Consider the following 24,184-nt stretch of genomic DNA (forward strand, 5'->3'; position numbering starts at 1 on the left):
CCCCCCTTGTAACAAAGTCAAGGATCACCCTCCCTCCCTGATATTTACACACTTTGGATGGCTGCAGATTTATGCTTCCTCTACGGCTGTCAAGCAATTAAAAAAATTAATTGCCATTAATCGCGCAATTAAAAAAATTAATCGCGATTAATCACACTGTTAAACAATACTAGAATACCATTTATTTAAATATTTTGGATGTTTTCTACATTTTCAAATATATTTATTTCAATTATAACACCAAATACAAAGTATACAGTGCTCAATTTATATTTATTTTTGATTACAAGTATTTGCACTGTAAAAAACAAAATAGGATTTTTCAATTCACCTCATACAAGGACTGTAGGGCAATCTCTTTATCATGAAAGTTGAACTTACAAATGTAGAACTAGGTACAAAAAACTGCTCAGTCCAACTTCCTGTTCAGCCAATCGCTCAGACAAACAGGTTTGTTTACATTTGCAGGAGAGAGCTGCCCGCGTCTTGTTTACAATCTCACTTGAAAGTGAGAACAGGCATTCTCATGGCACTGTTGTAGCAAGCGTCACAAGATATTTATGTGCCAGATTCCTAAAGATTCATATGTCCCTTCATGCTTCAACCACCACTCCCGGGGACACGCGTCCATGCTGATGATGGGTTCTACTCGACAACAATCCAAAGCAGTGCGGGCCGACGCATGTTCATTTTCATTAACTGAGTCAGATGCCATCAGCAGAAGGCTGATTTTATTTTTAGGTGGTTTGGGTTCTGTAGTTTCCTCATCTGAGTGTTGCTCTTTTAAGACTTCTGGTTCTTATGGGAAATTTCAATCACCCTGATATCTGCTGGGAGAGCAATACAGTGGTGCACAGACAATCCAGGAAGTTTTTGGAAAGGGTAGGGGACAATTTCCTGGTGCAAGTGCTGTAGGAACCAACTAGGAGCAGAGCTCTTCTTGACCTGCTGCTCACAAACCAGGAAGAATTAGTAGGGGAAGCAAAAGTGGATGGGAACCTGGGAGGCAGTGACCATGAGATGGTCGAGTTCAGGATCCTGACACAGGGAAGAAAGGAGAGCAGCAGAATACGGACCCTGGACTTCAGAAAAGCAGACTTTGACAACCTCAGGGAACTGATGGGCAGGATTCCCTGGGAGAATAACATGAGGGGGAAAGGAGTCCAGGAGAGCTGGCTGTATTTTAAAGAATCCTTATTGAGGTTACAGGGACATACCATCCCAATGTGTAGAAAGAATAGTAAATATGGCAGGTGACCAGCTTGGCTTAACAGTGAAATCCTTGCTGATCTTAAACACAAAAAAGAAGCTTACAAGAAGCGGAAGATTGGACAGATGACCAGGGAAGAGTATTAAAATATTGCTCGGGCATGCAGGAGTGAAATCAGGAAGGCCAAATCACACCAGGAGGTGCAGCTAGCAAGAGATGTTTAGAGTAACAAGAAGGGTTTCTTCAGGTATGTTAGCAACAAGAAGAAAGTCAAGGAAAGTGTGGGCCCCTTACTGAATGAGTGAGGCAACCTAGCGACAGAGGATGTGGAAAAAGCTAATGTACTCAATGCTCTTTTTGCCTCTGTCTTCACGAACAAGGTCAGCTCCCAGACTGCTGCACTGGGCAGCACAGCATGGGGAGGAGGTAACTAGCCCTCTGTGGAGAAAGAAGTGGTTCGAGACTATTTAGAAAAGCTGGACGAGCACAAGTCCAAATGGGGCCGGATGCGCTGCATCCGAGAGTGCTAAAGGAGTTGGCGGATGTGATTGCAGATCCATTGGCCATTACCTTTGAAAACTCGTGGCGATCGGGGGAGGTCCCGGACGAGTGGAAAAAGGCTAATGTAGTGCCCATCTTTAAAAAAGGGAAGAAGGAGGATCCTGGGTACTGCAGGCCAGTCAGCTTCACCTCAGTTCCTGGAAAAATCATGGAGCAGGTCCTCAAGGAATCAATTCTGAAGCACTCAGAGGAGAGGAAAGTGATCAGGAACAGTCAGCATGGATTCACCAAGGGCAAGTCATGCCTGACTAATCTAATTGCCTTCTATGACGAGATAACTGGCTCTGTGGATGAGGGGAAAGCAGTGGATGTGTTGTTCCTTGACTTTAGCAAAGCTTTTGACACCGTCTCCCACAGTATTCTTGCCAGCAAGTTAAAGAAGTATGGGCTGGATGAATGGACTATAACGTGGATAGAAAGCTGGCTAGATTGTTGGGCTCAAAAGGTAGTGATCAACGGCTCCATGTCTAGTTGGCAGCCGGTATCAAGTGGAGTGCCCCAAGGGTCGGTCCTGGGGCCGGTTCTGTTCAATATCTTCATTAACGATCTGGAGGATAGTGTGTATTGCACCCCCAGCAAGTTTGCAGATGACACTAAACTGGGAGGAGAGGTAGATATGCTGGAGGGTAGGGATAGGATACAAAGGGACCTAGACATATTAGAGGATTGGGCCAAAATAAATCTGATGAGGTTCAACAAGGACAAGTGCAGAGTCCTGCACTTAGGACTGAAAAATCCCATGCACCGCTACAGACTAGGGACCGAATGGCTAGGCAGCAGTTTTGCAGAAAAGGACCTAGGGGTTACAGTAGACGAGAAGCTGGATATGAGTCAACAGTGTGCCCTTCTTGCCAAGGAGGCCAATAGCATTTTGACAGGTTTCAGAGTAACAGCCGTGTTAGTCTGTCTTTGCAAAAAGAGAAGGAGTACTTGTGGCACCTTAGAAACTAACCAATTTATTTGAGCATGAGCTTTGGTGAGCTACAGCTCACTTCATCGGATGCATACCGTTTTGGAATGTATAGGTAGGGGCATTGCTAGCAGATCGAGGGACATGATCGTTCCCCTCTATTCGACTTTGGTGAGGCCTCATCTGGATTACTGTGTCCAGTTTTGGGCCCCACACTACAAGAAGGATGTGGAAAAATTGGAAAATGTCCAGCAGAGGGCAACAAAAATGATCAGGGGGCTGGAACACATGACTTATGAGGAGAGGCTGAGGGAACTGGGATTGTTTAGTCTGTGGAAGAGAAGAATGAGGGGGGATTTGATAGCTGCTTTCAACCACCTGAAAGGGGATTCCAAAGAGGATGGAGCTAGACTGCTCTCAGTGGTAGCAGATGACAGAACAAGGAGTAATGGTCTCAAGTTGCAGTGGGGGAGGTTTAGGTTGGATATTAGGAAAAACTTTTTCACTAGGAGGGTGGTGAAACACTGGAATGTGTTACCTAGGGAGGTGGTGGAATCTCCTTCCCTTGAAGTTTTTAAGGTCAGGCTTGACAAAGCCCTGGCTGGGATGATTTAGTTGGGGATTGTTCCTGCTTTGAGCAGGGGGTTGGACTAGATGACCTCCTGAGGTTCCTTCCAACCCTGATATTCTATGATTCTATGAAAGCATGCTCCACATTTCATCCTTCAGAGATTTTGGAAGGCACTTCAGATTCTTAAACCTTGGGTCAAGTGCTGCAGCTATCTTTAGAAATCTCACATTGGTGCCTTCTTTGCATTTTATGAAATCTGCAGTGAAAGTGTTCTTAAAATGAACAACATGTGCTGGGTCATCATCTGAGACTGCTAAAATATGAAATATATGGCAGAATACGGGTAAAACAGAAAAGGGGACATACAATTCTCCCCCACGGAGTTCAGTCACAAATTTAATTAACACATTTTTTTTTAACAAGCGTCATCAGCATGGAAGCATGTCCTCCGGAATGGTGGCCGAAGCATGAAGGAACGTACGAATGTTTAGCATACCTAGCACGTAAATACTTTGCAATGACAGCTACAAAAGTGTCATGCAAATGCCTGTTCTCACTTTCTGGTGACATTGTAAATAAAAAGAGGGCAGCATTATCTCCTGTAAATGTAAACAAACTTGTCTGTCCTAGCAATTAGCTGAACAAGAAGTAGAACTGAGTGGACTTGTAGGCTGTGAAGTTTTACATTGTTTTGTTTTTGAGTGCAGTTATGTAACAAAAAAAATCTACATTTGTAGGTTGCACTTTCACAATAAAGAGATCGTACTACAGTACTTGTATGAGGTGAATTGAAAAATACTATTTCTTTTGTTTATTATTTTTATCGTGCAAATATTTGTAGTCAAAAATAATATACACTTTGATTTCAGTTACAACACAGAATACAATATATATGAAAATGTAGAAAAACATCCAAAATATTTAATAAATTTCAGTTGGTATTCTATTGTTTAACAGTGTGATTAAAACTGTGGTTAACTGGGCTTAGTTTTTTTAAATCGCAATTAAGTTTTTTTGAGTTAATCACATGAGTTAACTGCGATTAAATCAAGAGCCCTAGTTTTCTCACTACTTTTTAACAAACTAAAAGATTGCAACTCTGTATCATCTCTCCAGAGAATGCAGTCCTTCCAATCCTCCAAGAAGTTCACTTGCTATTCTATAGATTTTTTCTAGTTTATCATATCTTTCTGGTATTGAGGGCCTCTAAACTGAATATAATATTCCAGATGTGGTGACACCAGAGCTATTTAGAAAGGAACTATCCCCTCCTGCTTTACGATGGAGGCCTCTACCCCTGACGCTCTTCCACCATTCGTTTGGCATACCAGGGGTTTAACTGGGAGCAATGAAGGAAAAAGTCACACAGAATAACAGGAAACATTCCTTGGTAATGGTATGTATTAGACAGCGGAATCATCTCCCCATGGGAAGGGCTGGGAGAGCTATCCCTTGGGAAATTTCAAATTAGACTGGACAACATGTACAAATGGGTCAATCCTGCATTAGTCAAGGACAGAGAACTAAATTGGACCCAACAACTCTTTTCCAGCTCTAGGTTTAGGAATAACAGCAAGAGGATATATCCAAGCCTATGTATTCTCTATCCCCAAGTCCCCTCCCTGTTGGTCTGTATGTCCCCTGCCCTGTGTGTCCCCTGTTCTGGTGCCCATCTGCCTCATGTCTCTCTCCTCACCTGATTATAGAGAGCGCAGATATGGAGCGCTGTGTTTCCTGAGGCATTCTGTGAAGTCATGTCGGCTCCATAGAAGAGAAGATGCTCCAGGTGCTGCACATGGCCATAGCGACATGCCTACTCAGAAAGGAACAGAGAAACAATGAAACAGAGAAAAAGAGAAAGATGATAAGGAAGAACAGGAAAGTTTTGGACCCATTCACACAGATTTGAAAGTAATTTGGAAATGGCTTTTGAATACAGCCACATGGCAGGGTACAGAATACGCCAGGCCAAGCAAATCATAGCTGTTCTGTTCTCAAACACCTTTCAGACTTTAACAACTGCCTTTCACCCAGCAGCAAACGTCAGACCCATACTCCTCTGGTCTTATCTTCACTAAACAATTACATCGCAGAATCACAGAATCGTAGGACTGGAAGGAACCTCGAGATGTTTTCTAGTCCAGTCCCCTTCACTCATGGCAGGACTATTATCTAGACCATCCCTGACAGGTGTTTGTCTAATCTGCTTTTAAAAACTTCCAATGATGGAGATTCCACAACCTCTCTAGGCAATTTAGTCCTAATGTCCAACCTAAACCGCCCTCGCTACAATTTAAGCCCATTGCTTCTTGTCCTGTTCTCAGAGATTAACAAGAACAATTTTTTTCTCTCTCCTCCTTGTAACAACTTTTTCTGTACTTGAAAACTGTTATGTTTCCCCCCGCCCCCAGTCTTCTCTTTTCCAGACGAAACAAACCCAATTCTTTCAATCTTCCTTCATAAGTCACATTTTCTAGACATTTAATCATTTTTAAAAGTGGCAAAGAGTCCTGTGGCACCTTACAGACTAATAGACATATTGGAGCATAAGCTTTCGTGGGTGAATACCCACTTTGTCGGATGTGCATCTGATGAAGTGGGTATTCACCCACGAAAGCTTACGCTCAGATATGCCTGTTAGACTGTAAGGTGCCACAGGACTCTTTGCCGCTTTTACAGATCCAGACTAACACGGCAACCCCTCTGATGCTTAATCATTTTTGTTGCTCTTCTCTGGACTTTCTCCAATATGTTCCCATCTTTCCTACGGCACCCAGAACTGGACACCATACTCCATCTGAGGCCTAATCAGTGTGCAGTAGAGCAGAAGACTTACTTCTCATGTCTTGCTTACAAGACACAAGAAGTAATTAGTCAATACAGAGATGTTTCGAGAACTATGTCCTTGTGGAGTCATGTTAACTAACATAAAACTGACCACAACTTTGTAGCCAGTGTGGTCAATGTTGCGTCAGCTGCTCCTGGGTAAACCCCATCTATTCTAACTCAGTGTAATTTCCTAGTGAAGACAAGCCCTAAGATACAGAAGGGGAAGGACGATGACAGGAAGCCAGAATCTCTAGGTTACTGAGTAGTTTCTCCCTTCTAACTCTGGTCTATATAGTGATTCCAGACAGTGTCACAAGGGGCAACTGCAAAGACCTGCAATGAAGACCACAGGTTGAAGGCATCTCTGTATTGACTAATGCAGTAAAAAGCATCTTGTTTCTCATGCTAGCGATGGGTGTCCTGGCTGTCCTCAGAGTGAAATGCCTGGGTATGGGGAGAACTCTCATTTGGGGAAAACCCAATCCACCGACAACAGAAAAACGTTTACTCTGGGGGTGCCTATTTTAAGAATACATTCACAAGGACAACCATAAAATATAAGGCTCTAATCTAAGTGACTTCCATCATGCCACTCTTCTAGACTTACCTGGTGGATTTCTTGCCAGCCATTCTCATCTACACAGCCCACCTTGGCATAGTCATGAAGCAGAAGCTCGCAGCAGTATGGGTCTCCTCCAACCATGGCACTGTGGTACAAAGGAGTTAATCCTCGGCTGTCCTTGTAATCCGGGGAGGCACCCAGGTCTAAGAGTGTCTGCAGGAAGAGTGCAAGATTCACTGGGGATTTCTTTGGGGTCTGAGTGTTACAAAGATCAAGATCAGGAACAACACAGTACAAAACCTGCAGGGGAAGGGAGGGGATATATGTCTCTAGCCCTAGCAGACTGCAGGACTCACTCCATCCCAGAGCTCACTTAGCCAGCTTACAATTAGTTATAAACAGCCGTGCACTGTGTTTCAGAGAGGTCTGAAGACAACATCCTGGCTGCAGACAACTTAGGTTTTACCCAGACCATACACAAAGGAGGGGAGGAGGGATGGCAGGAAAGCAGGGTAACTTAAGGAGAGGGCAGCATGCATCTTGGGAGTAGTAGGAAAGTGGAAGGGACAGGAGTGCCCCAGATCTTCCCTTCTCAGTCTGATCCCTTCAGGGCCAGGTGGCCCTGCCAGCACATCTCACTCTCCCAAGGACTCACCATCAGGGCAATGTGGTTCCGGCACCGGATGGCCTTATGAAGTGCTGTCATTCCCTCCCGAGTCCTGAAATCCAGATGTGCTCCTCCATTCTTCAGCACTTTGATCACCTCGGCACTGTGCTCCAGCTGGGCTGCCATTGTCAGAGGGCATTCTGAAGCACCCACCCACCCAGGAAAGAGAAAAGGAACATCTGAGAAACATAATAAAATACCTTTCTCCTCTGTTCCCTCAAGCTGACCACAGGTGACTCCCGGGCAGTTCAACAGAAGTGCCCCATGCCCACTCCTTCACCCCAGTGATATCTAGTAGTTGTTTGTATCACTTTCCCTTTTAATAAGCTGTCTCCCTTCAAGTTCAGTCATATTCCCTCATCCCGGCTCTGCATGACACTACATATCCCCAGCTTCTCCAGGGAGATAGCAAAGGGACACTTCACCTCCCCTCCCAGCCTGGCTGCAGACAGCAGCAGCTGCACTGTTTGAAGATCCCTTGACAGTAGGAAGTTGAACTAGGAGCTCATCATCAGTTTCTGGACCCAAACACCCACATTTTGGTGAGGCTGGGAGTCCTGAGCAGCAGAAAGGGGAAGAGAAGGGCTGGAAGTGGGAGGGTGAAGCAGGAGTGAAGAGCAGTTAAAGGGTTGGCTGGAATGTTGCAGGATGGGGGATACTACCGCATCCATTACAGCAAAAGGGATAACGCAGGATATAGGGAGGAAATAGATTCTCTCTCCTATGGTTTTAAGACACTTAACACAACATGCATAGGGGTATTCAGTTTTTTGTGATGAAGTCCCAGCTCTTTACCAGTGGGAACTGGTGCACGGGTGCGACCTCATCAAAAAGGCCAGATCAGAACATGACAATCAGTATCCACAGCATACTCATAGATTCCAAGCTCTGTTGTATTGATTTAGATGGAATATATGGGCCCAAAGAGAAAGAGATGTTAACAACCCTGTTACTGCCCAAGGTTCGAGGTTTAGCACACAGAAACTTCAGACTGCTTAGTACCATGGCAAGCACAACTTTAAACATCTTTTTTAAACTTGTTATTAAAGATACAGAAAAAGAAGGAAAAACATTAACACATATGAAATGTAAAGTTATTAAATAAGGCTTTTGTTTTAACAACATCTCTTGTTCCATTGGCTGGGCGAAGTGTTTAAAAGGAACACATACACCCTGAATCTGACAGTCATTCAGGTAGTGTTGGCAGTCTATCGCTGACAATGATGATGATATTGTCTCAGTTCTCATCTATGGCTACGGAGGGATAGCTCAGTGGTTTGAGCAATGGCCTGCTAAACCCAGGGTTGTGAGTTTGATCCTTGAGGGGGCCATTTAGGGATCTAGGGAAAAAACTGGGGATTGGACCTGCTTTGAGCAGGGGGTTGGAGTAGATGACCTCCTGAGGTCCCTTCCAGCCCTGATATTCTATATGACTCCGAAGTCAGAACCCTGATGCACAGAGTTGGCCACACTGAGGGCATGGGAAGTCTATATCTATGATGTTTGAGGATGCAGTTCTGTGGCGCCTTTCACGTGCAGTGTGGAGATGATTTCCTTGATCCTGCTCAAACCTGTGACACGCTGAGACTGTCAGTGAGTCCTGTTCTGAGCCATTTGCTCCAGTTCTTTAAGATTGATGCCAGCCCACTGGATGCCAGCTCTTCAGGTTATTTTTGAAGTGCTTATACGAATGACCCTTCTTTCTTTGCCCTGCCTCAGCTCCCCACTGCACTGTAGATCTTCAATTTGGTGGAGAGACGAATGTTGTGTTGGTTAAGGACTTTTGTTCGGAGTTGGCCAAGGGCCTGGCTGGCTTTACTAGTTCTTGTGGAAATTTCCTTATCAAGGGTACCATCACTTAAGATGGTGCTGCCCAAATGCTTGAACTGATCCACATTTTTCAGCCGTGTGCCTTGAATGAAGATGGCTGGTGCTGTGGCACTGGAATAAGAAGCTGGTTGTAACAAGACCCGTGTCTTTGTGAGAGTGATGGTGAGGCCAAAGAACGGGATGTTTCAGATGGTATTAAAGATGGTAATAACCATCTTCCTTGGGGAAAAGAGAAGAAGTTAGCTGAGATGGGCTGGAGTTGTTGTCACTGCCATTGTTAAAGGCCGAACCCATTTCCTAAAGACAGAACAAGACAAAAACACACAAAAGGGGGGAGAAATGAACAGCAAAGATAGTAAACACAGCTTCTGTCTCTGGTGTTGACTCTTATTCACAACAACGTCACTGCTGGAGAACTCAGGCCAAGCACATGATCCTATCAGCCACTCCAAGACCCAGCAAACCTTTCCCACTACCAGGCTGTTTAGGGCACTGCATCTGGCTGCCTCTTTCTGGTTACAGGCTTACTGCCATGTTGCAAATTATACAGAACGCAAAAGGTGAGGAAGAGGAAAAATAAGGTGGGGAAGGAAAACACACAGAATGTGTGTGTGGGGGGGGGAGACAAGGTGGGGGAGGAAGAGAAGACAAAGTTGTGTTTGGGATTCAACCAGAGTCAGCGAAGGTGGCAATGGCATCTGAGTCCCTCTCTCTGGCCAGGTCTGATCAGAACATCTCAGGATAAGTAGGACAAAGGCCCAACAATGTAACAGTGGATCCCAGGGCCCCAGGAGACTGTGGGGGTGGCAGCCATGATGGTGAAGCTCACTCCTTCCCGTTCTCCCATCTTTTAGTTAGCCAGAGTTGCAGTTGTTTCTCCTCTTGATTTGGATTTACCCTGAAGTCTTTTCTTTTAGGACTCCAACTGGGGGTGATGCAAAGAATAGCCCATCCCCTCATTATTTTGTTCACCGATTAGATCTAATTTCTGACACACCAATTTTGGTTCATTAACTTTCAGTCACACACTTTTCTTGTTTACCAGAAAAAGCGGCAAAGAGCCCTGTGGCACCTTGTAGACTAACAGACGTATTGGAGCATGAGCTTTCGTGGGTGAATACCCACTTTGTCGGATGCATGTAGTGGAAATTTCCAGAGGCAGGTAGGAAATTTCCATTCCATGCATCCGACGAAGTGGGTATTCACCCACGAAAGCTCATGTCCAATACGTCTGTTAGTTCTGTGGCACCTTGTAGACTCTTTGCTGCTTTTACAGATCCAGACTAACACGGCTACCCCTCTGAAGCTTGTTTACCAGACATGACCTTAACACAGTCTTCTAGTTACTTCAGTAGGCCTTTTTTGTTTGTACTAGTTCTGTTTTTTCTGTCTCCTTTCTACACTTTTGGGTAAAAAGTACATGATTTGGGTAAAAAGATGGGGTACATCAACATTTATTGTTATAGATTAGTGTGACATTTTGTGAACTTTCACTCACTGTTTACAGTTGAGCTTACAGTTGTGATAACTGGGCCTACAAATTTATCCTAACAGCACCAGTTAGTTAATCTTTTATTTTATAAGTATTTCTTTCCATACGTTTTTACATGTTGGAGTATTTTCACTGTATGAAGTGTTATGTGCATAAAACTATATGTACTGATCCATTTCCAGCCAATAAAGGTTTATGGGCATCTTCTTCTTCTCGTATCCTTGTCACAAACGAGATGTTTTACCAGAACCATACACAAGCAATGGCTCTTTCCATCACTGCAGGTTTCCCCAAAGAGTCGGCAAACAAGCAGGTGGTCCATGGTCTGCAACGCACTCACATGTTTGTGTCATTAGAGTAGCCCCATTTGATCATATTAGTCTTTGATCTACCAGTTTGCATGCACACGTAGTTCAGTCATTGTTGCATTGACCAGTCTGTGTCATCCCCTCTGGGATGGTCTTTCTGGGGTTCCACATCTATTTCAGTGTGTCCGACTGCACATAGTCTTTCATTCCATAACCTCAGTTGTGCCTTGCCAGCTGTCGTATCCAAAGGCGTAACACTGGTTATAAAACTCTTTCACGATTTAAGGAGTTTGATGACTCCTATATGACCATATAATGGATCCCTTGGATCTTCCATCTGCCATGATCTTTCCCTTTGGCTTGCTACCTTCCTCCTGAGATCAAGTGGTGCAATGCCAGCCAGTAAGTACAGGTTATCCTTTGGTGTTTAGATATCCTGTTATTCCAGGACAAATGTTGGTTAGAATAGAGTCTAGTTTCTTAGCATGGACAGATCGTTTCCACACTGGGCATGCATACTCTGCTATGGAGTTAGCACAAGGCAATAGCAGTGGTTTGCAAAGTAACTGAGGTGACCAATTTTCAAAGGATGTTGTTGATGGGCGCCAACTTTCCCTTTTGTCTTCTCTACATGTACTTTGAGGGAAAGCGTCCATTCCAATGTCACCCCCAGGTAGACAGGGTTTGGATGGGGTTCAGCCAGTGGGATTCCATCCCAGGTGATGTTTAGTTTCCGCTTGGCTTCTTGATGGTGTAGGTGAAAGGCCGTCACCCGTATCTTGTTGGCACAAAGCTGGTTCTTCTGCTGCTTCTTCTTCTCTATCGCCTCTCACCTCATACTGAACAGCATCTAATGCCGAACAAGCTAGATTTAGATCACGTAAGTCCTGTACTGGACAAATATTAAATATCACTCAGCACAGAGAAGATGGATTTGAGAGAGGGATGATAACAGGCACTATGTTCATAGATCTATCAGCAACATATGATATGGTCAACCGCCATAACTTGCTTGACAAAGTCTACGATATCACACACAACTACTGCCTAGTGCAGCTCATCCAATCTCTTCTGGAGAACTGGAGAACAGATGTTTTTACGTAAAACTGTGCAAGAAACAGATCCACTGGAGATGACAATGAAATGGCCTCCCACAGGGCAGTGTGTTGGAACCAATCCTCTTCAATAGATACACCAATCACCAGCCCATACAGAGCAATACACGGAGCTTTATATTTCCTGATGATCTATGCATTACGTCACAGGAGAAGGATTTTGACGCTCTCGAGAAAAGACAATGTACACTGAGAAACCTCCCAGTTTATTACAATAAGACCCTGCTTCGTGCTAACCCAACCAAGACACAGGTGACTGCCTTTATGGGAATAATTCCACATGTGATAAAAAACCCTCAGCTTATAACAGCACATGCCCCAAAACAACTTAGAAGTACCGTATGGACTGGGTCTGCCGAGTGTGTAGTTTCCTTTGAGGATTTGAGAAGCATCACATGAACTTGGTCAGAAGGGAGGGGATGTAGAGCAGGGACTATACTCTTGATTAGCAAGAGAAGAACTCAGACCATCAGGACACATATTATTGTGCTGAAGTTCAACATTTTCAGGAGTCAATTCTCCTAGAAAATCTCCCTTCTCCAACCAACTGGAATGTATATTTTTTCCTGTGAAAAGGACAGTAGGTCCAATGTAACAGTTGTTCACACGTAGATTATTCTCTAGCAAAAAGGGGGACCCATTTTATACTGGCTTTGAGGCTGAAAATATTATCCATCAGCATGCTTTTCTCTCCATCAGCTTCGATGATGGAGACACATTGCTATTTTTTAATGCTAATTATGACAATACTCGGGCTGTCAAGCAATTAAAAAAATTAATCATGATTAATCATGCTGTTAATACTAGAATACCATTTATTTAAATATTTTTGGACGTCTTCTACATTTTCAAATATATTGATTTCAACTACAACACAGAATACAAAGTATACAGTGCTCACTTTATATTTAATTTTTATTATATGTATTTGCAGTGTAAAAAACAAAAGAAATAGTATTTTTCAATTCACTTAATACAAGTACTGTAGTGCAATATCTTTATCATGAAAGTTGAACTTACACATGTAGAATTATTTACAAAAAATAATTGCATTCAAAAATAAAACAATGTAAAACTTTAGCGCCTACTCGTCCACTCAGTCCTACTTCAGCCAATCACTCAGACAAACAAGTTTGCTTACAATTTTCAGGAGATAATGCTGCCCGCTTCTTGTTTACAATGTCACCTGAAAGTGAGAACAGGTGTTCGTATGGCACTGTTATAGCCAGCATCGCAAGATATTTGTGTGTCAGATGCACTAAAGATTCATATGTCCCTTAATGCTTCAACCACCATTTCAGAAGACATGCGTCCATGCTGATGATGGGTTCTGCTCAATAATGATCCAAAGCAGAGCGGACCGACGCATGTTTATTTTCATCATCCGAGTCAGATGCCACCAGCAGAAGGTTGATTTTATTTTTTGGTGGTGCTAATCAAGAGTAGTTTCCACATCTGAGTGTTGCCCTTTTAAGATTTCTGAAAGCATGCGCCACATCCCATCCCTCTCAGATTTTGAACAGCACTTCAGATTCTTAAACCTTGAGTCGAGTGCTGAAGCTATTTTTAGAAATCTCACATTGGTACCTTCTTTGCGTTTTGTCAAAACTGCTGTGAAAGCGTTCTTAAAACGAACATGTGCTGGGTCATCATCCAAGACTGCTATTACATGAAGTATATGGCAGAATGCGGGTGAAACAGAACAGGAGACAAACAATTCTCCCCCAAGAAGTTTAATCACAAATTTAAATAATGTGTTTTTTTTTAAAAAAGCGTTATCAGCATGGAAGCACATCCTCTGGAATGGTGGCCGAAGCATGAAGGGGCATAAGAATGTTTAGTATATCTGTCACATAAATACCTTGCAACACCGACTACAAAAGTGCCATGCGAATGCCTGTTCTCACTTTCAGGTGACACTGTAAATAAAAAGCAGGCAGCAGTATCTCTCGTAAATGTAAACAAACTTGTTTGTCTTAGTGGTTGGCTGAACAAGAAGTAGGACTTAGTGGACTTGTAGGCTCTAATGTTTTAAATTGTTTTGTTTTTGAGTGCAGTTATGTAACACAAAAATCTACATTTGTAAGTTACACTTTCACAATAAATAGATTGCACTACAGTACTTGTATGAGGTGAATTGAAAAATAGTATTTCTTTTGTTTATCATTTTTACAGTGCATATATAATAAAAAATAAATATAAACTGTGCACTGTATACCTTCTATTCTGTTTTGTAATTTAAATCACTATATTTGAAAATGCAGAAAAACATCCAAAATATTTAATAAATTTTAATTGATATTCTACTGTTTAACAGTGCGATTAATCATGATAAATTTTTAATCACAGTTAATTTTTTAGTTAATCACATGAGTTAACTGCAATTAATTGTCAGCCCTAGAAAAAATATTTTTGTTTGAAAACTAGCTTTCTTCAAAGCCCTCCTCCAAATCCAACTCTGCTGTGATTCACACAACAAATCCACCAACTAACAATGGCAGCTTGAATATCAGTTGGGGAGAGCTGACATTTATTTATTTAAACTTGCAAAGAATTTAGAAATATCAAGTTGAGCATGCAGCTAACGAGAGGCCTCAATGCTGTTACCTCCTCATCCTTTCTTTCCCCCATCCCTCTTCCTGTTTGTCACATTCATTTGCTACATCTTTTCTTTAGATTGCACGTTCTTTGAGGACAGCCACGACTACTTCTTGTATATCTGTATAGCACCCAGAACAACTGCCCCCAATCCTAACGGGGTACTGAGGGAGCTACCCTGGTGTAAATAAATCATAATGATTGTTTCAAGACTATGCTGAAAATTATTTACCAAGGGATTCTCAAGGACTGGCTTTACTCAGCTTTCAATGAAGTATCAGAGACACTTCTAAATGCAGCAGAAAGAAACTATGTTATAATCTCTCCTACTGAAATGAATATGTTCAATTTCATTCATATTATCAGAAGGGAAAAATTCACTTCCCCTTGAGAGTTAACGTTAGCATTTAGCAAATATGAAGCTGTTTTTCAAGTTACAAGCATAGACTCATAAATCATAAGGCCAGAGGGGTCCTGGCAGAGGACTTCCCTAAATTAATTCAAGATGATAAATCAGCCTTGACTTGGGAGCCTGGTTGCAACCTTACTAAAGAGAGACAAGAAACTTCCTATAACGCTCCCGTAGCTTTTGCCATTGTCATAGGAAGAATCTGTCCCTGACATGCACAGCCTACAAGCAACACATGACACCGGTATCTTTGTAGCTGTAGCTGAAACCACTACACAGCGCCATGTCACTTATGACAAACAATGCCGCATACACTTTTGGTTGAGTGCAAATGAATTGTTCATAATTCACCCGACACATTGAAGTGAGTTCAATGAGATGTCACTGATTTGTCAGCCAAAGGTTCCAAGTAACTAGATTAAAAGATTAAGGGACCATTTGGATCATCTAGTCCAGTGGTTCTCAAACTGTGGGTCGGGACCCCAAAGTGGGTCGGGACCCCATTTTAATGGGGTCGCCAGGGCTGGCGTTAGGCTTGCTGGGGCTGGGGCCAAAGCTGAAGCCTGAGCCCCATTGCCCAGGGCTGAAGCTGACGCCCTAGCCCCACCACCTGGGACCAAAGCCCAAGGTCTTCAGCCCTGGGTGGCAGGACTTGGACTTCAAGTCCGGCTCCCCTGCCCGGGGCAGCGGGGGTCAGGCTTCGTCTTTGCACCCCCTCTCCCCCTGGGACAGCAGGGCTCAAGCGAGATCAGCCTTCGGTCCCCCCTCTAAGGGTCATGTAGTAATTTTTGTTGTCAGAAGGGGATCGTGGTGCAATGAATTTTGAGAACCCCTGTTCTATTCTATCTAATTCTGCAGAACATAGACCACAGAATTTCACCAAGTGGTTCCTTCATCAAGCCCATAACTTCTGTCTGAGCTAAAGCGTAGCTTTTAGGAAGACATCCAACCTGGATTTAAAGACTTCAAGTAACAGAGTCCACCACATCCCTATGTAAATTATTCCAGTGGTTAATGAACCAATATGAATTTCTCTCCTGAGTGCTCCATGTCAGGCTCCTGCAGACTTTAGGCAGTGGTAGGGGAAAAGAGGGAATGTGCTGTGGCTGGCAAGGAGTGTGGGGCACAGCTGACCAGCAGTAGCAGAGAACTTACTGGAGGAGGGGACTACCTTGCAGATTTCCACACTCTCCTGTGACAGAGCTTAGGTGTGCAGCAGGGCACCTACCCACTACCACAGCTTCTTCACTCTTTGCCACATTTACCTCTGCCCTGGAAGAAGCTGCTACTTGCCCACATGTTGTGCAAGAGACCCTGACTAGCACTGGCTAATACTGTCCAGCAGCCTTTATAATTTCGGTATGAATAAAACTGCCTTCACTCGTTCTCTCCCTGCACCCTGCTGGCCACAGTACAATACATTCACCACTGGTTCATTTTTCTCCATCCCAGCCTACAACAGAGACTTGGATCTAATTTTTGATTAATGGCAGTATCTTAAACATGATTAATATTACTCTTGAAAACTACCTGCTGCACAAGCCAGTCTAAAAATCTAGTATTGATTTCAAGTTGTGATGTAATGGGATTTCATCAGGCAGACGGAGGGACACAAATAAACTAGACATTTTGCAATAAATTTTAAAATAAGCTCTTTTAAAGGCTTTTAATATAAAGAAAAGTTATTCCATTTACTCCTGTTTTTCAGAACCTGTTCTGGTTGTCAGTGGGACTAACTGGACATTTTAAAACAGTTATATGGTGGAAGGGTGTCAAAAATCAGCCTTATAACTATCCCCTACCACAGCTTGTCTTTATAGCATTGCCCCTGACTCTGTTCCCTTTCACATAGAGACCTGCTTGCCTTGAGTGATGACGTGCATTTCCCTCGAGTTGGCTGACCTGCCAGGAGGCAGAGGCCGAAGCTTGCATAGCACAACTCATCAGCTGCTAGCATGACCACCCTGCCAAGTGGACACCACTTGTGTACTGCTAATCCTTCCTAGAATTCCTCGTGTGCACTCAGCAGTGACAGACGAGTTCTCCCACAATTCACTGGGACAGAATTTGTAGAGTGGCTCAGCTTGATGCAACTCGAAGAACCCTGGGATATGCCCCAGAGGTCTTAGTGCCTCACCTGAGTGAGTGCAGCCCTGATCTGGACCCAGCAGCTGGAGAGTCATTTCACAGTACGGCTGCGGTCACCCAGGCTAGGTTAACTCTAATGTAGATAACAGGACTTAACTCTGCAGTGAAGATGCACCCCTGGGTAAAGTAGTCAGTCCTGACTCCAGAGAGACTATTGCCTCTTCATGATACATTGACAGAGCCAAAGGCAAAGAGGGCCGAGAGAGCTCCCGACCATCCGCAAGGCTTGCGGGAGCAGCTAAAGAGGAATCAACAAGAGCTGGAGGAGGGAAGATTATTAAGCAGTTTGTAGGTTTGGAACAAGAGTTAGCCTGGGTTCAGGTGGAGGCTGAGAAAGAGAAGCAGCACGGCTCAATCCTGGAGCGAGAACTGATCAATTAAAGGAGGCATGGCTACACCTGGAGCTATAAAGTCCTGTCAGGGGCAGGAAGGAGGGAGTCATTAGGACAGGCTGTTTCTGAAGAGAACAGAAACAGAGTAGAGCTAACTCCTCTGGTGAGGCTCAGCAAGGCAGCCCTGGGACCAGTGCTATAGAAGGAGAAGGGAGCTAGCTGAGAAGGGGGAGCTAAGCAGCAATTTGTGTTTGGTTTGTTTATGTTTGAAAAACAAACCTATTTAAAGGAGCCTGGGCAAGGCAGTGTGTGTTTGGAAGCTGGGGACAAGCCTTGCCATGTGACAGAATCCAGGACAGCTCTTATGAATTCTACCCTCTGACTTGGAGCAAATACAAGGCTTTCTCCAGGTTCAGACTTGGCCCTACAGATGGGAAAAAAGGCAAATTCTGTCTGAAGGACTAGCTGGATCCCTTAGGGAAATGGTGCTTTTGGAAACTAGTCATCAAGGTACGGATCCATGGGGATGCTTTGTTACCTCAAATATGCAGCACCTAGTGACAAGCAGCAACTACCTGTTCAGTGTAGACAGGTGTTCAGCTACGTGTTCTTTTATCTCTCCAACAGTGACATCACTGGATGAGATTTCCAGGAGATCATTCAGTGTTGAAAACATCTGTAAATTTTTGTTGCTGACTTGTGATTGCCAAAGATCTCGTTTTTTAGTAAAGGCACTAATTTTGTCGTTGAGTTTGAGAATGTTTGTTTCTCTTCTTTGTAGTGACTCATTCAATGAATTTAAACACTCCAAAATATTTGCTAGATATGAGAGTGCTGCCAACCATCTGATGTCACTTAAATGCTTCTTCAGGGTAGAATCCACTTCAATCAGAAGCAAATGCACCTAATCTCTGAATTTAAACAGACTGGTTAGAACTCTTCCCCGCAACAGCCAGTGCGTCTGTGTGTGTGTAGTAAAAAGTGCTGATTCTCCAAACCCATTTCTGCACAGAGACCATTAAAAAGTCAGGAATTCAGCAGCTTTGCTTTAATAAAATTAACGATTGCTACAGCTTGACTCGAAATTGATTTAACGTAAGGATCCATGTTCCTGCCAGCCAGAGGCTCCCTGTGGATCATGCAGTGTGTCCATTGGGCTTCTGGGGCCACTTCTTTAAGTCTGGTTTCAGAGTAGCAGCCGTGTTAGTCTGTATCCACAAAAAGAAAAGGAGGACTTGTGGCACCTTAGAGACTAACCAATTTATTTGAGCATAAGCTTTTGTGAGCTACAGCTCACTTCATTGGATTTTCTTTTTTCTGCCAACAAACCCACTCTTAGTACCAGACATAGCTTTCGCAGCATCAGTGCATATCCCTACACAGCTGTTCCAGTTAATGTGTTCCCCCGTTATAAAGGTGTGAAGGAACTTAAATATTTCCTCTCCTCTAGTATATGTTGGCAGTGCTTTGCAGAAAAAAAAGTCTTCTTTTACTGTGTTTCCCAAATGTAGCAAACGTAGATCAGTAACGGTGCTGCCCCGAAACATTGGTGGATTCATCAATATGTAAACAACTTGCTCTTTTTAATCCTTTCCACCACTTGCTCTTGTATGTCATCGGACTTATCCTTAATACAACGACTCACTGTGCCGTCTGATAATGAAATAGAGCTCAGCTGAGCAGCAGCATCTTTGCCAATCAATAATCTCACACATTTGTTTAGCTGCAGGAAGAATGAGAGATTCAGCAATGTTGTGAGGCTTTTTTGCCCTAGAGATTAAAAGTGAAACAGCATAAGACACCTCCAGAGTTTTGGCTATCATAGTTTCTCATCTATGTATAACAGTTTTTGTTGCTCAAGTTCATGAAGTTTTCTTTCAAAAAATTCCACAGACATCTCCACATATGTAGGGTGTTTTGTTTGTAAATGTCGCTGGAGTTTATTTGGTTTTAGGCTGTTATTAACCAAAACTTCACTGCATGAAATACACTGGGGACTTGAATTGTCTTCTGAGCCAATGTAAATAAATCCAAATGCCAAATAAGAACTGCAGTATTTTGGGGGCGGGGGGTTGGGGTTGTTTTATCACAGTTATGACTCCTGTTTTCCACCATCTATGTTGGCTTCAGCTCCCCTTTTTGTGCCAGGTACAGCAAAACGATCCATTGTTTTAACAAAATGAATTTGCTTATTTCAGAAATTACAATACTGTACATTTTTTATTTTTGCTACCTATTCCTCCCCCCCGCTGTTAGAGCGAGGGCTGGCCGACTTCAACAATACACTACAAAAGTGGTAGACCACATTCCATGACAACAAGGCTGTTGCTTAGGGAAGTGACAAAATCAATATGGTCTTGTTGTTATGGAATACCTAGCTATGAAGGCAGAGCAGAGACGGGTGCCCGGCTCTGAAAGCAGCACCGCCCACCAGCAGAATCGGAGAAGTAAGGGTGGCATGGTATGGTATTTGAGAATACCCTGCTCTGTCCCCCCAGTTTGAGAAACGCTGTTCTAATGGGCAAAAAATTTGCTTTTGCTTGCAGATAGCTTATACCAGTTGTTCTCAATCAGGGATACGCATATCCCTGGGGGTACACAGAGGTCTTCCAAGGAGTACATAAACTCATGTAGATATTTGTCTAGTTTTGCAGTAGGCTACACAAAAAGCACAAGCAAAGTCAGTACAAACTAAAATTTCATACAGGCAATGACTTGTTTATACTGCTCTATATACGATACCCTGAAATGAAGTACAATATTTATATTCCAATTGATAAAAATGAGAAAGTAAGCAATTTTTCAGTAATAGTGTGCTGTGACACATTTGTATTTTTACAGCTGATTGTGTAAGCAAGTAGTTTTTAAGTGAGGTGAAACTTGGGGGTATGCAAGACAAATCAGACTCCTGAAAGGGGTACAGTTGTCAGGAAAGATTGAGAGACACTGGTTTATACCAATTTCCTAAACTAAATAAACTAGCTACTAGCAAAAGCACTTTTTTGCTGGATAACTGGATCTATACTCAGGATTTTGCTGGTATAAAAATATTGTTTAAAACAAAAAATCACATCCCTAACTGACATTATATCAGAAAATGTTTCTGTTGTAGACCTGCATTGAGATAGCACAATGCTTAGCCAAGGTCAACTCCTGGATGAAGAACAGCTGGTTGAAGCTGAACACAAAGGCAGAGGTGATGCTGTCAACAAAGGAAGGAATCTTGGAATAGTGAAGTTTGCAGTCACTATACAGTCTCCTTTGGTTACACGTTCATGCCAGCAATTGTTCAATTCATTCCATAGTTTAGGAGGCTCCTGGATTCCTTGCTGACACAGAGCTCTCACACAGCAGCATCCACAAGTGACGCTTCCTACCATCTTTGGTTGGCTAGGGCCTCCGTCCCATCCTGGCAGATGGATGACATGGCCTCAGTTATGCACCCTTTATCACTTCCCATGTGAACTACAACAATGCAATCTACTTGGGCATGAAACCATCAGCTCTTAAGAAATTCCAACAAGTACAAAACACTCCAGTGTATCTCCTCAGCAATCCAGGCTACCATGAGCATGTCACACTTTTCCTCCTTTCTCGACTCTGACACAGAATATCAAATCAAGTTCCTGGTCTCAGTCTTTATCCTCAAGGTGCTCAATGGTCTTTGCCCAGGAGACCTAAAGATCGATTAACACTCCAAAATGAGGACTGTGGTTGAGAACTCTACTCCTCAGGAACAATGGATCTGTTCAGTCTTGTTACGAATCTGGTTTGCGCAGGAGATAGAATTTTCTTGGGATCTGGTTCCAGATTATGGAATAAACTAAGGACTATTCCAAACCTCACCTCCTTCCACTCCAAAGCACACTTCTTTGACCTGCCTTCTCTAAGATAAACACAGAGCAGCATGGACATATAATAATATTTCTATTTTAAAGCCTATCACCACAAAACACTAAACTGCACACACTAGTTTCCTCTTGGGGAGGGGATGACGAAAAAAGAACCACACATTACAAACATCAGTCACATTACTTAATGCACGACTGGAAAGCACTCATACATTATGAAGAAGGAGTATAAGAATGGGGAATAGAAAGGAGAACAGAACATCCTGAGGGAAATAATTCTCTCTCACCAACATTGCCTGGTAGTATTATTTTATAGCACCCGCAAGTACAGATGAAAATGCCCACAGGGCTTACAATCTACTTTCAGCTATGACATCAGCGATAGGAAGAAAGGACATGAGTTACACAACAAGGTTATATAGTTACTCAGTTAAAATAGTTGTGCATTATGCAAAGTTGTTTTTTTCAATTGGATTATATAAACTAAATATCAGTGTTGACCCACCTCTTGTAATTATCCACTGTGTGCTGCAGCAATGCTGGACTGCAACATCACCGATAAGTAAGGCCCTACCAAATTCACAGTCCATTTTGGTCAATTTCAGTCATAGGATTTTAAAAATCATAAATTTCATGATTTCAGCTATTTAAATCTGAAATTTCACGGTGTTGGAATTATAGGCATCCTGATCCAAAAAGGAGCTGTGGGGGAGGGTCGCAAGGTTATTGTGGGGGGGTTGCGGTACGGCTACCCTTACTTCTGCGCTGCTGCTGGTGGCGGTGTTGCCGTCAGAGCTGGGCAGCTGGAGAGCGGCAGCTGCTGGCCAGAAGCCCAAGTTTGAAGGCAGATCTGCTGCCAGCAGCAGCGCAGAAGTAAAGACGGCATGGTGTGGTATTGCCACCCTTCCTTCTGCACTGCTGCCTGCAGACCAGGGCCAGCAGTCAACAGCCACTCTCCAGCCACCCAGCTCTGAAGACAGCATGACCCCCCCCAATAACCTTGTGACCCCCCTGCAACTCCTTTTTGGGTCAGGACCCCCACTTTGAGAAACACTGGTCTCCCCTGTGAAATCTGTATAGAATAAGGTAAAAGCACACAAAAGACCAGATTTCACAGGGGGAGAACAGATTTCATGATCCATGACATGCTTTTCATGGCTGTGAATTTGGTAGGGCCCTACCAATAAGTGTGTCTTCCTTCCTCACCTGTCCTTTTTTGACATGTTTATCAAGAGGTCTAGATCTAGGTGTCTGTCCTGATCTTGCCTTCTCACTGGGACTTGTCTGTACACACGAGTTGTCTACATGAGAAAGTTGTCCAAGAATAACTTGAATTGACTCTGAAACAGATATAGTTGAACTGGTACCAAAGACTGTGTGGACACTCTTATTCTGATATGAGTGACTCTATTTGACCAGAACTGAGATCAGCCATTCTTATTCTGAAATAAGAGTATCTACACAGTATCTTGTACAGGTTTAATGATGTTGGCAAGTTATACCAGTGCAACTTTACTGCATAGACAAGCTCTAAAGGTGTGATGTTAAATGGATGTAACTCCAAGTGCAGACACTCTTGTGTTAGTTTAAACCTGGCTTACACGGCTTTAGCTTGCCTGATGTAAGATTGTCTGCACACAAAGTGCATTGGTTTCACTATACTGATTTAACATCACACTTTCAGTAAAACTGGTGCAAGTTTGGGTGCACTCAGGCATGAGACTATTGGGATACATCGACACTGGAATAAAAGACCTACAGAATGGATGCAGCTGGCCTGGGTCAGCTGACTCGGCCTTGAGGGGCTCAGGCTGCAGGGCTAAAAATTGCAGTGTAGACATTTGGGTTCAGAGTGGACCCTGGGCTCTAGGACCCTCCCCCTTCATGGGATCCCAGAGCTCGGCTCCAGCCTGAGCCCAAATGCCACAGCAACGTTACAGCCCTACAGCCTGAACGGCCAAGATGTAGTTCTGCCTAAATTTACCACTGAAATCATATCTCTGCAATTGATGTCTCTCTTCATTCCCCTCCCCTTCCTGGCACATTCTATATGTTACCTAGTCTCTCATGTAACCATTTATATTGTAAACTCTTCCAGGGCAGGACTGTGATGCTGGAAGACTAGATGCTAGCTCATGTCAATGTCCCTGTGTCTAAACTGACAAATACACAGCTGGAACCAGGCTGGCTCACCTGCATGTTGGCATTGTTAAAATAGGTATTAGAATTCTAAGAATGCGCTTACACCTTCTTGAACACTTGTGAGTTGCTGCCAGCATTGCTCTCACTTGTAATATCTGTATCCCACACTGCAAGGTAACATCTGAGAGGGTGCATTGTGAGCCTCTGTGATGTGTAAACCTTCAGACAGGAGAGAGATGTTAATTAGGGTGATGGGATGATCTTCTACAGAAGGTGCAATGTCCTCCCCAGTGGGAAAGGTTCATTGACAGTAGTGGGACTGTGGTGGGCATTAAAGAGCACAAAAAGGGGTTTGTTGTTCTGCTCCCCCACCCAAGAAGATAAGCCATGCAAGTGGATTAGCCTGGAAAAAGGCTAATGTAGTGCCCATCTTTAAAAAAGGGAAGGAGGAGGATCCTGGGAACTACAGACTGGTCAGCCTCACCTCAGACCCTGGAAAAATCATGGAGCAGGTCCTCAAGGAATCAATTCTGAAGCACTTAGAGAAGAGGAAAGTGATCAGGAACAGTCAGCATGGATTCACCAAGGGAAAGTCATGCCTGACTAATCTAATTGCCTTCTATGACGAGATAACTGGTTCTGTGGATGA

General features: G+C 43.4%; 1 protein-coding gene across 12 annotated transcripts in view; it reads right to left on the reverse strand.

The window, feature by feature from the left end:
- Positions 1 to 24,184, reverse strand: part of SHANK3 (SH3 and multiple ankyrin repeat domains 3) — a 675,575-nt gene that overhangs the window by 536,438 nt on the left and 114,953 nt on the right. For all 12 annotated transcript variants that reach the window (XR_012666651.1, XM_075124628.1, XM_048820302.2 and 9 more), the window contains exons 5-7: positions 7,299 to 7,450; positions 6,689 to 6,856; positions 4,949 to 5,065 (exon numbers count right to left, since the gene is read on the reverse strand). Coding sequence is in view for 11 of the 12 variants with exons in the window: in XM_075124628.1 (XP_074980729.1) it covers positions 4,949 to 5,065; positions 6,689 to 6,856; positions 7,299 to 7,450 (437 nt within the window). In the remaining variant the exon portion in view is untranslated. The remainder of the gene's footprint in view (positions 1 to 4,948; positions 5,066 to 6,688; positions 6,857 to 7,298; positions 7,451 to 24,184) is intronic.

This window comes from Caretta caretta, chromosome 1 (genome assembly GCF_965140235.1).
Source record: "Caretta caretta isolate rCarCar2 chromosome 1, rCarCar1.hap1, whole genome shotgun sequence".
Taxonomy (NCBI): Eukaryota; Metazoa; Chordata; order Testudines; family Cheloniidae; genus Caretta; species Caretta caretta.